The sequence below is a fragment of the Loxodonta africana genome, chromosome X (assembly GCF_030014295.1).
Source record: "Loxodonta africana isolate mLoxAfr1 chromosome X, mLoxAfr1.hap2, whole genome shotgun sequence".
Classification (NCBI taxonomy): Eukaryota; Metazoa; Chordata; class Mammalia; order Proboscidea; family Elephantidae; genus Loxodonta; species Loxodonta africana.
Window position 1 is genome coordinate 109,908,199 of NC_087369.1, and position 15,975 is coordinate 109,924,173.

Below are 15,975 nucleotides of genomic sequence, written 5' to 3' on the forward strand. Positions count from 1 at the left end.
CAATGAAGAACAAATTTGCAAAGGGAGCCCCCGAATCCCTGAAGACTGCTGTGACTGTTATTTTATTTAAGTCAGATTTGACAGTGGGAACTGCCATAACTGAATTAAGACACCTACTTACAATGGGGCTGATTGGGCCCTTGATGGTAGAAGCCAAAAGGTGGCAATCAGTCAACAAAGATAAGGGGGATCTGGTTACCATAATGGACACCAGAGCTACTTGTTTTAAATTTTGACAGTGCTGGAGAATATGAAGCAGCTTGGTATTATGATTCAAACAATGTTACTTTTCATCAAAATTACTGCAGTATTAGTTTCTCATATAAGTACTGTTTTGCCTTGTGATTTTAGGTTGATTTGACTAAGAGGCATTATCAAGTTTTCAGCAAAAACTAGTTTCCAAAGCCATTCAGAGTTTGATAATGGTGGCTGAGGATGGTTCTTCTCATTTAGAAAAATTTAAATTTTGGACCCAAGGGGGAAAAAAAAAATCACAGTAAAACTTTGCCATTGCTATGCCAACTGCTTGTGCAGTAGGACGAGTCAGCTTGTATTTCTGACAAAAATTCACAAAACTGACAATGGTTCTTTCCACAATTGTGAATGAAGTTCATTGTTAACCATAATGGTTCAAGAATACATAATAGATTCAAATATTTTTCTCATAGTACCTGCTAATGAGTAATACAATAAATAACTGTAGGCCTTGAACATCTTACATTTTGACAAATTTTGTAAATTTGTCTAACTAAGCTGTTTTCTCCTCCACACTGTTATAATACTTCTTAGCAGATTCTACTTCAGGTTGTACTGAATTAGTGTTTTCTTAAATTCTTTGAACATATTCTCAATTGTAGTTGTTCTATGAAGTCTATAACAGTTAGACTATTCATAGAGTCTTTCATAGAGTGAATTCTGTCACTTCAAACTCAGCATTGCCTCTTCAAATAAATAAAAACTAAGCAGTGTTGGTAACATCTGTCAGCTCATCGAGAGACAAAGAAAATCACTCAAAACCATTTTCTTAGTTTTTTTTTTTTTAATTCACTATTGATGTTGTTCTCAATTGTTTCAAGTGTTTGGGTACAATCCATGTGAGAAAGCTAATAGGCTTAAGTTTATCTTCTCTGGACACCTTTCTTTCGCTGTTGCAATCAAACATGATTTAATTAACTCACCATTGGTAAAGGGTCTTCTTTACTTGACTAACAGGTGAGTCTCAGAAATTTACTTTGGTCACAGTGTCGTTTTGGTTTTTTATTTCTGTGAAGAAATTCTTCTGTGATGAGATACTCCATTTGAAATTTCTAATGTTTCTGTTTCTTTCCTGTGAGTTGGAATATTGTGATGAGTGGTGTCTGATAAAGTTGACGTGCACTGTATTCTTTTTTCTGTTGTTACAACTATAGTGTCGTTATACAGCAAACACAATGCTTTGCCATTTAATTCAATCACCAAATTATCCATACTCCACTGTGCCTTAAACGTGCAACATTCCAAGTCTGATTTTCTTTTCTTTCTTGTTTTGACAAAATGGGTATTCACTTGTAATTAAATAAATAAAATAAAATTTTGGAGTATAATAATACATTTTTCACTTGAAACCGTATCCAGCAATAACTGCATCACTGCAGCACATGGAACAGCAGGGTGAATTCATGAGAGCGTGACATAAGGTCTCTGTCACAACCACTCAACTCTTCTTTTGTAGTACAAAAGCTTCCAGCAGTCACTGAGTTGAGTTCTCTCAGCTTCCTTGAAAAATTTCTCCCTTTCATAGACCAAAGAACATTTTGCCAAATTCTTTACCTCATATGCTAAAAGTAGTCATTAAAGAATGTGTAAGTATACTTTCAACTGTTTCAAAACAACAGAACATACTCCATGTCCTGAGGTAAACTAAATGAACACAGACATCTTTTCAAGACTTTGATAATTATTCTGGGTTGGTAGGTCAGCATCTGTGGATCACTTCATAAATCCCTTAGCATTTATAACATCTATTAAATATTTATGTACGATAGAGTAAATGTGTGTGATGTGGTGACACACACAGGATAGATGGTGAATTAGCAAATATAGCTCGTGAAGCCATTCAGTTTCAAAGGCATTGGACTGAAATTTTCCATCCTAAATTTCAGCCATTTGAGTATTGTAAGTTGTCCTTCACAATTCCATTTATGTGTTTAATGGAACACTTAAATGTGACACTGGAATGTAAACTCCATGAGAAAAGGTTTTTTTTGTTTGTTTCTGTTTTTTCTCTCTTTTGTATCTCCAGCACCTAGACCTGTGCTTGGCACAGGGTAAGCACTCAGTAAATATTTGAAGAGTTAATGAATAAGTAAACTCTGATGTCTATAAAGAGATAATTTACAATAGTATTTTAAATACCTGTGTGCAATGCATACTTAGATTTTACACCATATTTTTTTATTTTAACAAACTACTTAAAAAATTCTTCTGTATTTTTTCTTTTACAGACAATGAAGGAGGTTGTGCGATCTCACACCCCCATGAAAGAATCCACCACTGTGGAGATCTGGACTCATCCTCAGCCACAGGTATGAAGGCAAATATTTCTCATAATTCCTCCAATTTCCTTTTAATTGAATTTTATGAATGTTTAAGAACAATTCTTAAGTAGTGCTTTTCAGTGTGTGCTATTCAGATGGTTTTGTGCCAGATTCTATTGTTGAACATATGACAGTAAGTATATATTTTTCCCTGGTGTGGGCTAAAATTGGAAACCCTGGTGACATAATGGTTAAGAGTTCAGCTGCTAACCAAAAGGTCGGCAGTTCAAATCCACCAGGTGCTCCTTGGAAACCCGATGGGGCAGTTCTATTCTATCCTATAGGGTCACTATGAGTCAGAATTGGCTTGATGGCAACGGGTTTGGTGGGCTAATATTAGTGGAATTTGTTTCTTTGGTGGGTCAGGTCCACACATTCCTCTTCTAAATGGTTGTCCATTCCACCAATGTTTAAACCTTGTTCTGAAATCATGGACTGAAAAAACATTGAGAACTGCTGCTGTATAATTTGATTTAACTTTAAGGTTTAACATTATATAAGACTTTTTGTTTATATAATTAGGCAAAGTTAACTAAAACCTCACTAAAGCACATTCATTCAGGGGGAAGACAGCCTGAATGAAAAAAAAAATCATTTGTACAGTGTTTTTAAAGAATGATTGTTCATTTCAATCAAGACAGCTTAAAAGATGGCTTAACAAATCCATTCGAATGTGTTTTCCTAGTAGAGGCTTTAAAGGGACTTTTAAAACTAGAGACCAGTGTCTAAACACTGGCTTCTTGGTTTTGTATGGCAGGGTAACTTACTGTTGTTAATAAGCTAAAGATCCTGAATCTGACACTTTGGGTGTCAAATTAACAGGCATAAACAGTTCTCTATCTAGTTATTTTCAAATATCTTATTGGTTACAAGGGAAATACATTAAGAAAATGTGGATAAATAAAATGTCAATCTATAGTATTAGGAAAGCAGCCCAAATGGAATGGAAGGAGCATCGTAATTGTCTATTATACGTTATTTCATATGTGCTTCTGGGAAGGTTAGGATGGACTGTGAAACCGCATGTTCAGTGATAATAATAGTACACAAAATTTTGCAGTGTTAATTTACACTCTCTGTGAAAAAAATTTTTTTTTTGTGAAGACATGTTTAATTAAATAAAGGTATATTGTAACCCAACATCTGTCCAAATTGTCATAAGTTTGAAATTATTCAATTGTGATTTAGTGAAGTTTTGCCAGATTCCAAATTCTGGCTTTCATATATTGCATACAAGTCATCTTTGATTCAGTCTCAAGAAAATTGGTAAGCGTGTAGAATGCAAGGTGAATTTAATATAATAACCCCATCTACCTCTGTATTTAAGAAGCATCTTGGAATATTACTATCAGTGTATCGATTCTTTAATTAAGAAGTCTTCAGAATAGTAGTTCTGAGGAAAACTAAACAGTTTTTTAAATGTATACCTTAAGGTCCAACAATTTGACCTACCAATATGACTTAATGTACAACTGGAACAAATTGAAATGCGGCACTGTTTCTCCACTAATATAAAGGTATTCTATAAGCAATAATTTATCTAGCCATGTAGTTACTGTTGTATTCTATTAAGTGGAGTGTAATATCATTGTTTTTGTTGTTAGGTCCTGTCGAGTCGGTTCTGACTCATAGCGACCCTATATACAACAGAACAAAGCACTGAGTGGTCTTGCACCACCTCACAGTCATTACTATATTTGAGCCCATTGTTGTAGCCACTACGTCAATCCATCTTTTTGAATGTCTTCTTTTTTGCTGACCCTCTACCATACCAAGCATGATGTCCTTCTCCAGGGACTGGTCCCTATGAATAACATGTCCAAAGTACATGAGACATGGTGCTTCCAAGGAGCATTTTGGCTGTACTTCTTCCAAGAGAGACTCATTCTTCCTTCTGGCAGTCCATGCTACACTCCCACGCTAATCCTCTCAACCTGAAATTACAAATCACAAAATGGAGTATAGCCACACGATACTGGGAACAGTGTCCTAACCAAATTGATATACACATTTTTTTTGGGGGGGGGAAGTAATTCAATGCATGATAGTATCACTACTCACAGGTAAAGATAGGGAATTTTCACCCTTGTTTTTGATTAAAAAATTATGCTTTCCTGTGAAAAGTTTAAAGAAAGTATTTTTTTCATTAATAAGCTTTTAGGGTTCCTCACGAAATATCTCACCTTTAGCAAGATACTCAATATTCATTTGAGGGATGTAAAAAACCGGTCTGAAAACAGAAACCACTGAAGCTGGCATGGAAATGAAATATTAAATATTTTTGTTCCTCCACTGAAATATTTAAGCTATTTGATAATGCCTCCTCAACCATCCACGTGACACCTAGTCAAAATTCATGATACAGATAATGACTTTGAGGATTTATAAAATAAAAATGGCCATATGTTACAACAGTTTCCCGTAAACCAGAATCATTCCTATTTGTAAAAACAAACTATTCCACTAATTAATGTCATGAAATCATAGGTTAACTTATTCTTTAGGTGAAGAAAATAAAAAGGAAGGTGTCTATCTCTTTAGAATTAAAAATAGCATTTTTATTAGAATCTTTAGAAAGTGTTTAGATATGCAACTATAGTACATATCTTGAGGTTTTAAGTTAGATTTTTAAAAATTAACATGATATTTTATCAACAAATGAAATAATTCAAATCACCGAGAGTACCTTTTGAATGTGCAGGGGACAGTGGAGAAATCAACATTGACTGAAGTCATAAACATAAACATCCTAGCATCTGTGCAATATTGAGAGGAAATAGAAAACTACTCAAAAATGGTTGTTGACCAGCTTTTCACATGCTGTGTACATATGCCCATTGGCATGGAGCTCTTGTTTTACTGTAATTCAGTATTTTGTAATCACTGATATTTTCCCCTTCCATGATAAGCGCTCCTCCCGCACCTTCTCTGCTCCTTGATTCTTAGATATTACAATGATCAATGAGCCAGCAACCTTAAAACTGTATAATACTCTGCCAAAAAATTGAAATAGAATAAACTGGTATATTACTTGGGGACTTTTCATGATTTTCCATGACTTTCAATGGTAACTGAATTGCTGGTGACAGAATCTTCTACAAAGATGACAGCCTGATTATGAATACAGCTAATATCTTGGCCACCATTGTATTTCATTAAATACAGATATCTACAGCATTCACTGGGACATTTATATATTATGTCATGTCTTATATTCATTGAGAAATAAATAGCTGAGAACAACAGTACTGGACAACTGCTGTAGATTATTTGGAAGAGGCATGGATCTATTGCCTAATTTTAATTCCCCCAAATGTTAATGCCCATAGCTAGTGGCTCATAGAGGAGCCTTGGTGGAGTAGTGGTTAAGAACTTGGCTGCAAATCAAAAGGTCGGCAGTTCAAATCCACTAGAGGCTCCTTGGAAACTATGGGCACAGTTCAACTCTGTCCTATAGGGTCACTATGAGCCAGAATTGACTCCACGGCAATGGGTTTAGTGGCTCATATGTCTCCCACAAAGAATGTGATTGACCTCTGGTACAGAAAGTAAATAAAATAGTGGAAACAGTGTGAGCTGACGTAAGATAAAAGGAAAGTAGAAAGAACGATTACTTGGGACAGATGATGGATGTCAACTGTACTAAGAAATTGATTTATTTTATTAAACAAAAAAAATATATAAACATACACTGTACCAGGTACTCTGTTAAGCGACTAAAAATATTAACTCATTTAAATCTTGAAAGGGAGATGAGGGGGCAGGGGGTTTAGAAGCTGGCGGGATGGACATGAAAAGAGAGAGTGGAGGGAAGGAGAGGGCTGTCTCATTGGGGGAGAGCAATTAGGAGTATATATATAGCAAGGTGTATATAAATTTTTGTATGAAAGACTGACTTGATTCGTAAACTTTCACTTAAAGCACAATAAAAATTAAAAAAAATGTTAACTCATTGAAATCTTATTACAAACCTAGGAATGTTACTAAATTCATTATTAGTCTTAGCTCTATTTTATAGATGGGGAAACTGGGGGCATAGAGAAGTGCTAGTAAGTATCAAAGACAGGATGTAAACTGCCTGGGTTTGGCTCTAAATCTCATCCTCTTAATTATGTGATAACGTCTCGCTAAATATCAACAGCAAGAATGAAAGTTCATTCTTGGGGCAAGAAATAATTTTGAAGGAGACTCTAATTTGAAACTAATGTAATTCTATATTCAGCTAGGAGAAGACCTGCATGTATATATATATGGAAAATGAAGATGACCCCTTTATGATACTGGAGTGAAAAAAAGAAAACATATGGACCATACAGAACACTAGGTTTTGAAATAATCAGAAAAATGCTGTTTAGAAATGTTAAATTTACTATGATAATCCTTAATGAAAATCTTCCTGCAAGATGAGAAAGGCTAATTAACAGTGATAAAATGTGAGAATTCCCCCAGTTTAAAAGAATTACCTTGTAATCTTGGGATAATGGCTAACAGGATTACTAATTTGATAAGTTAACAGTAACTGCATTTGATGAAGGAATTGGTATGCTAATTTTATATTTTATCACAGTACAGTTAAGAAACCCACAGGGGTTTGGCTAATCAGTTTTTATGAAGTAAAACCGGCTCTTACAATTCCTTCATTGCTCGAAATGGTCTGCAATTGTTGACAGAGCCACACAAGGTTGAGCTTATTTTTTGGTTGTTTTTAATTGAACAATCCCCCAAAAAGGTTTATATGCTCAGGCTAGGACTGATACCAGAGACTTCGCTTCTCTTGCAAGGAATAAAAATAGGTAATTTAAGAAAACAACCATGCTAAAGTATGAGTAATTGAATCATTGAATGTTAAGACTACTCTTAGGAAGAATTTTGCATTGATTTCAATATGTCTACACACGGGGAGGAAACCACGGTGGCAGAGTGGTTAAGTGCTACAGCTGCTAACCAAAAGGTCAGCAGTTCGAATCTGCCAGGTGCTCCTTGGAAACTCTATAGGGCAGTTCTACTCTGTCCTATACGGTTGCTATGAGTCGGAATCGACTTGATGGCACTGGGTTTGGCTTTTTTGGTTTGTATGCATGGGAAAAGCTGCAATGCTTCTTCATCGTCAACACAGGTATCTTGAGAAAAATTCATTGGAGTCCTGAAACCACACAACGGTTTCCAAAGACCATATTACCATTAACTCCCTTTAGGTGCCACTCTCAGTTTCACATCAGATACTACTTTTGATAATGCTTTTAAGATACACACTTATTTAAAAAAAAAAAAAAAAGGCTTTTTTGAACCACACACTTCATAATTCATGTTTTCCTCAAAGCCCAAAGCACTTATCTTTTGGCTGGAAGTTCAGGATGTGGTTTTTGTTATAGTTTGTCTATGTGTTGCATGGAAAAACGTGTGTTCAGTAGGAATGTGAGCTAACTGTTATCGTAGAATGATTTGAGATCAGAATTTTTCCAAAGTAGGATGTGGGGCAACTTTCATTTTATTTTCATTTTCAGGGGCTATGTTGTGCAGGGTCTTAAATACCAAATCAAGTTTAAAAATAAAACACCACAGGAACACTAATTAAAAAAAAATCAACATGCCCTGGTGTGTCATTGTTTAAAAGTCTGAAGTTTTTTTGTGTTTTTGTTTTGGTTTGTTTTTTAGGCATTACGTAAAATCTCAACCTTATTCTCATCCTAATTTTCTGACCAAAGTCCTAAGCTTTAGCCTCTGTCCTTGACCTTTGGTGCTCTGAATACTTTACTTTTGGTCATTAATAACTTTTATCTTTAAGTGACTAAAAAAGTATCATACTTGGAGTTCCACAGTAATTATCTCTTTTACTTCATTCTTATAGAAGTTGTGTTGCGATGCAGATATTAATATCCCATTTTCTTAGTTGAGGCAACTGAGGCTCAGAGAAATTAAATAATGGGCCTAAGATTGCCCAGCGGGCAATTGTTAAATTGGGGGATTCAAACATACATGCATTAACTCTGAAGTCCATGATCTTTTCCCAACCGTACATAACCTCTCATTCTTTGTATATTCGTAGAGAATGCCTGCTCAATGAATGTGCATCCCAGGTGTGACCCGACATCCTCCAGATTCCCATAACATGTTAATAAATGTTGGCAGTGTAGCAGATGGGTGCCATGTCCACAGATAAAGGCCTTGTGGGCACTCACAGCAGATAAATACAAACCGCAACAGATGGGGCAGTTCTTCTGGAGCAAGTGGACTATAAAATATTGACAAAGAACTTTGATAAAAAAAAAGTTGCTAACTATGATGCTAATATTGACTACTTCTTAGATTTTTAAAGCAGAAAATGTAGAATTTAAACACCAATTTAATATGATAGCAATTCAAATGAATGAAATACAGATGCTCAGTTATCAAAATATAAGGAAGAAACCATATAAATTGTTTCTTTACATAGAGTTTTGGATTATGACTCAACTTGTCCTTGAGTCCTCTTGCAATGTCTAGAGCCCAAGGACAACAGCATATGTTTAGTAGTCAAGATGAAACCTCGTGAATGACATTGATTTCATAGTGCTAAAAGCTGGTCTCTGGATTTACTATATTTCATGTGTGCTCACTAATAAAGCATGTAGTTCAACGTAGGCCACTTGAGAGAGGAGTAAACACCAGAAATAGGTGGGGCTAGACCTAGGGGTGGTGGTGTCTCTGGGTGGTGCAAACAGTTAATGCGCTTGGCAGCTAACCAAAAGGTTGGAGATTCGAGTCCACCCAGAGTTTGCTCTGGAGAAAGGCCTGGTGATCTACTTCTGAAAAATCAGCCATTGGACACCCAGTGGAGCACAATTCTGCTCTGACACACATGGGCTCTTCATGAGTTGGAATTGACTCAACTGCAAGTCATAGAGATAGGGGCACCGTTCAGGCTATAGGTATGATCCTCAAAGGACAGTTGCCAGCAGAACAAGTTAGATTGCCCAAGGGAAGATAGACTAAAATTGGACTAACTTTCAGAAGCCAAAGTTCCTAATCTAGTGGAAGGGGTTCTGTAGAAAAGATGCTTAGGTAGTACTAATGATCAGCAGCAGTGTTTGGTTCTCTTTGTAGTAAGAACCCAGCCGATGGCTCTTTTATTAACTGTGCATGTAGCCTGGGGCGAGTAACATTACTTGAATTTGTTCCCACATCTGTTAAATGGGGCTAATTATATCGTTCTCATATAGTCTCACATATTTCTATGAGAGCATAACGTTTTTAAAGTATGCACTTTAAAAACATTATGGTGATTACTCAATATCTAGGCATTAAATTTCTCTCCCTCTAATTTTTTTTAATCCCATCTAAAAATTGGATGATAAAACAGGAAAAAGATAAATTTCAGGTATATAAACCGGGCAAATGGAATGCGCATTAGAAAAGATGTACGTTCAGATGTCTGTGGCCCACACCAGTACATTAAATTGTGCATATCTCACTTAGGCAACGAGACTGGGCATTTTAAAGTACTGTCAGGTATGGTCTAGATTGGCTCAACCACTAGGTGGGGTTGGTCTTCACCTCCTGCAATTAAGCAGGCTGAGATTCTGCAGAAGTATCCGTAGAGAAAAACTAGATAAATGCCAGAGACATCAATGCCCTACCTTTTTGTTAATTTTGAGAGAAATTAATCCCGAAGGAAAAAAGGTTTATGTATCAGTTTCTTAGATCAGCATGGAATTTATATGTTAAAAATACTTTATTTTGGCTGATCTGGAACTATGATAAAAATTAAAAGAAACACCGGGTGACTGCTCAGATCCATATTAGCAAATATGTAAGGTCTTTAACTACTTTAATCAAAGCCTGCTGATGTAATCTAGCGCTAAGTTAAAAACATGAAAATAAAAACAAATCTCATCAAAATCTCATCTTCAGCCTTATTATTTAACCTAATGATTATTCCAGTTGTTGATTTCCAGCCTTACTGGGGAGCAAATTGTTGTCCCCCTTAGATCTTTTTTGTTTGTTTGTTTTTGAAAGATTATACAATGTCAGGGAGCGCCTTGGTGTGATATGGAAATATCTTACCCAATGTTTTTGGCAGATAACACAATCTGAGTACTGGATCTGTCATTCTAGGACTTGTTGCTCTAGAACACATCCCATCTTACATGTAACAATATCACATTGCTCTATTTAATGTTAGTGCCCAAACTTCAGAGAAGAAATGCTAGAACAATTTAGCAGGTCGCATGCCTCTGAGACTTTAAAGATTTTCCTCTTTTGTTTTGTGTTGTGTTTTCCTGGACTTTGCAGTAGATAATCCTTCTCCCCTGCTGTAGTTTCCTGCTGTTAATTCCCATTAACAAACATTGTGGACCATCCTGATCCCTCTGCAGTTGTCAATCCTTCTCTATGATGTAGAGCGCCCCCCTTTTTTTTTTCGGTTTAGTGAAGTGAATGAGAATATGTTGGACTTTCCATTCATAATGAAACTGTCACCAAGTTTCTGCAAAGCAGAACACTGGTTAGGTTTGAGTTATATTAGAAATAATTCACAAGAATGAACTTTAGAATGTATTTCATCTGTACATTCATTACAGTAAGACTGCAAAAAACATATCTCTGGAATGCTGCTGTAAGACTCCAGCTTGTCGCCCCTCTCCTAGATTTCTATCAGTCCTTTCTCAAACAGCTTCTACAGTAAAACCTGTGAAAGCCAGAACCTGTGTAAGGTGGAAATCTGTTAGAGAAGGAAAGCGCAAATATTTTCCACTAATAGAGAGCTATAGAAAAGTGGTAGGACTGCACCCTATCAAAGGTGGGAAACTTGCGAGCCCTATTAAAAAAAGGCAGTCCTTTTGAGTTCCAGCTCTCACAGGTTTCACTGTATATTTTTCACCCTAAATGGTAACACTAATTATGGATTATCCCAGTGTCAAAAATCTTCAGTTGTTTCCTATTGCTTATTAAATGAAGTCTAGTTATATTCACACCGCTTCTTGTTTGGGCCTACACATTTCTTTCTGGTCTCAGCACCTGCTATATTTTAAATACATGCTTATGTTCCAACAAAACTGGGCTTTTTGCTCTTCCTTTAATGTTCTTCTCTGTATGTTCATTTATATATATGTCTCCCTCCCTAAACAATGTACTTTCCTTTTCTCCACCTGGCTTCATACTCATTTTTTTTAAGGTAGCATTTGACATCTTACTATAATATTAGTTCCTTGAAAGCAAGGATGGTTTTAAACTCATGACTCCACACCTAGCATACTACCTTGTACTGGCTATGTGTTCTTTAGTGCCAAATACAGCATTCTTCTCTCACCTAAGCACCTAGGCACTGGTATTTGCCTCTACTCTCTTTTTTTTTTTTTTTAAAGAGGCTTGTGCTACCACGGACTAGCTATGTAATCTTGCACAAACTCTTTCAGTGTGCACCCCGCCCCAGGTATTTTAGTTAAGGGCGCTATGCTAATTTTTTTAACTGCAACTAGTGGAAGAGAATTGGCTTGTTGGTGCTTGTGAGGGTGATGGGGGGGGAGGGCGTGGTTGGCAAACAAACACAGTGTGAGAGCTTTATTTGCATAAAATACAGTAATAATTATACGTATTTCCTTGAGAATTGATGTGGATTAAGTTACCTAACGAATATAAAGTACTTGGCACAATGTCTGACATAAAAAATGTTCAATAAATGTCAGTTACATTGTGTGTTTCCAAGGAGCAGCTGGTGAATTCAAATTGCCAACCTTTTGGTTAGCAGCCGAGCTCTTAACCACTGTGTCACCAGGACCCCTATATATACATACATTCACATACATATACATTTATATACACACACACACACATATACATATATATGTATACATTACATTGAGGCAGTTCTACTCTGTCCTATACGGTTGGAACCAACTCAATGGCAACAGAGTTATGTTATAGAGACAAATATGTATGTCTTATATATGTATATATATATATATATGCTAAATTTTATATGTCTGCTGTTTTTATCGAATTCTTTATTGAATTTATTGATTTCTTAACCACAAATCCTTTTTTTTAATAACTCAAAGCAGTTTTATTTATTCTTTTATCCATTCTTTTTCAAAAAAGTACAAGCTGCTCTGTCTCAAAACCTATGTCACCTCACAGATAGGTTTCCATCTTTATTTTAAAGTCTCCAAACAGGAAGATTACTTACCTTCTAAAGTAACTAACTCATTGAACTATGTCTGTTTTTTGACCATGTATGTACGGCTTAACAGAACAAGAGAACCAAGAAGCAAGAGAACCAAAGCAAAGCCATCTACTGTCACTGCTGTCCTCCAAAATGCCATCACCGTTCTTGGCACATACAGGCTAAATGTGAAACACAATCAAATGCTTCTTGGTGGCCACAATAACTGACCTCCTTATTAAAGATACATTTGAAAAATCAACTGTAACTAACTTGTACAAGACTGTTAAGTGATCTCAAAATATTCCAAAAAAACACTACTTTTGGGTGGGATACTCCTTGGGTACATATTAATATGTGAACTACTTTTATATTCTATTTACATAAATGGGTAGCTGCTTGCTAGGCGTGAATACTAAAGTTACAAAGATAGGAGATTTAGTGATCTGCCTTACCTCCTTAATGTATATGTGATATGTACCACAAGAGGGACAAGTGAAAAATCATTTACCCATTTTCCTTTGTATGTACAAGAAACGAGTTCCTATAAGGAGGTGTCTTAAGTATTCTGAAGTAAAAAATAACAACTGTAGCACCTCCACACCTACTCTCTCATGACCATAAGGCACCCTGAAAAGCATTTAACCATGGTATATTAAGAGTTAGGGCAAGATGGTTATTCAGTCACACATCTGTACTGAGTCTCCTTTGAGGCAAAACCAAAACCCACTGCTGTCGAGTCGATTGCTACTCATAGCGACCTTATAGGCCTGAGTAGAACTGCCCCACAGAGTTTCCAAGGACCGCCTGGCGGATTTGAACTGCTGAACTCTTGGTTAGCAGCTGTAGCACTTAACCGCTATGCCACCAGGGTGCTTATTTCGGCTGATGCCACTGAAGACAACACTGAGCTAATTCTAGCCAGTCTTCTACTTGATACCTTAAGGAGAGGTAGTAGAGATTGTTTATGGGAGAATGATGATAAAAATATATTTGCAGACTTTTTCAATCCTAGAAGTTGTCTCGCATATTTATACATGTGAAGAGAAGAAAATAATTAAACAGTAAATGCAGCAGCCTCTCACATGTCATACTTAATTACTGAACATGTACTCTAGGCATTGTTTATCTTGACTTGCCTAAAATGGTTATTTCTGGACAAATTGGTGTACTTTGAGAATTTTGTGGGTGTCCTCCATCAACCCAATAGCCCTTTTTCCTCTCCTCCCTTACATCACCTCTTAGTATATGGCACTGTTGTCAATATGTAGTATAGAAACACATCGAGCTTATGTTGATATTATTTCTATTGCAACAACTTTTGAAAGCTCCATTGTTAGTTTGAAGGGGAGTTTTGCAACATGTCAAAATGCAAATTTGTTCAATATTCTAATGGAAATGTCTTTGAGAGTTAGCTTTTCTGAGGCCATATAATTTACACCTGTACAAAATACATTTTGCTAAATAAATTATTTGTGTCATATGCCCCACTCTCTTTGCTGTTCTAATGTTTTCCAGAGAAAGCTGCTTGTACACTTTGTACCTTGCTCAATTGTCATTTAACATAAGAATTAAAAAAAAAAAAAAAAAACTTTATTGAGGGTTTAGCTTGTTCTAAGTACCGGTGCAAATATTGGAAATTTAATCATGAAAAAAAGTAAAAATATAGGCTCTGTCCTGCAGTATCTCAGTCTAGTGAAAAAGAATATTGTACCAACCACTAATCATAACACAATATACGTATAAATAGATGTTAAGTGGTTTTACAAGTAACACACTATGATCATGCCAAAATGATTGCATCTGAATGACGGTGGCAATCAGGAAAGATTTCAAGCTGGTAATGGCACTGGAGCTGGGATTAAGAGATAAGAATGGTTAAGAGTGAAGTTGGGCTTAATTTGATAACATTTGTTGAAGAAGAAGAAAAAAAAAAGCACAGTGATTTTTTACTAAGCAGATCTTCAATCAGTGGGAAAAGCTATTATTTCCCAGACTCAGTGATAGTGGTAGAGTTGGAAACCAGATCTCCTGTTTTTCATTAAGTTTACTTTCTACACATTTTTCTCTTCAAGAGACTATGCCCCCATTAACAGAGTTGCCTTAGTATCTGTAGGAAAAATTGTAAATTGTGCTGAAACAATTTTAGGTTGAAGATGATCACCTGGAGAACTTCCATTTTGGGGAAAAAGTGCAAGGAAGAAATAGATTAATTATCAAAAAACATTCCTGATTGTCTGGCAATGAAATGTTAGTTGAACCCAAAATTCAGAATAGTTCAAAATAATCTTTTGGGACTAGTTAAACATAACAACACACCTTGTGTCTCTCATAATCTTTTGATTCTGAGCTTTTATAGTGGAAATACATTAAGAGTTTCAGAGATAAAGAGGCCACCAAAAATAAGCTCTCCAGTGGCCTGGTTTTTATTTAATACTTAGAAGAAATTTTTGAAGTAGATAAGGAAATGCCCCCATTAATCTATACTGTGAATATAATTTAGTGACACATTTAGTTTTAATAGTGAAGAGATTAAAGTGTACTTCAGCAAGTTTGCAAGTGATTGTGTATATTGTCTTCTCTTTCACACACACAGACCCACCTGTAATATCAATTTACCTCCAAGGAGTGCATTTATAACTCCTGCATTTCAATTTTACTCTTTGGCTTTCCCCCAGCTTTCCTTTACCTCTTTTATTTCATTGCCAGATGTAACACCTGATCCTTGCATTTATCCTATGAAATATGTTAGTTTTAACTCCCTCTTCTGGATTTTTTTTTTTCCTGGCGTTGCTTAGTGTGTCAAGATCTGCAAATGTGATGCTAATTTCAATAAATTTCAGTCAATTGTATTCACCCAGTTTTATTTTTTGTTCAGAAATATATTCTCTAAGATGTTGAGATAAGGCTCCTCATTTTGCCTAACAGTCTTAAAGCTGGTGTATTTCCTGACATAAATTATTTAATTTTTGCCACAAACAAACCTATGCTTTACGTTCACTGGAATAAAAGCTCTTTATGTTTACTTAGTCTGTTTTACATGTTTTTGAACATGATTTAAAAGTCACACACCATATTCTTTAGGAGAAATACCATTCAAATATAAAAAGTATTTTTTTGTGGTCCTTTTCAGACAAAGATTAGACAGGCCTATAAAACAAAAAGTAATGCCTGTGAGGAACATACTTCTTAGTTCAAATATACGAGACTAAATGGGCAAATTCTGTCTAACAGCAAGACAAGAAGGCAGGAAGGGATAGT

General features: G+C 35.8%; 1 protein-coding gene across 6 annotated transcripts in view; it reads left to right on the forward strand.

Moving 5' to 3' along the window:
• Positions 1-15,975, forward strand: part of PCDH11X (protocadherin 11 X-linked) — a 799,800-nt gene that overhangs the window by 342,887 nt on the left and 440,938 nt on the right. For 4 of the 6 annotated variants that reach the window (XM_003412695.4, XM_003412698.4, XM_003412697.4 and 1 more), the window contains exon 3: positions 2,484-2,564. The exons of the other annotated variants lie outside the window; for them this stretch is intronic. In XM_003412695.4, coding sequence (XP_003412743.3) covers positions 2,484-2,564 — 81 coding nt within the window. The remainder of the gene's footprint in view (positions 1-2,483; positions 2,565-15,975) is intronic. 6 annotated transcript variants of the gene reach the window in all.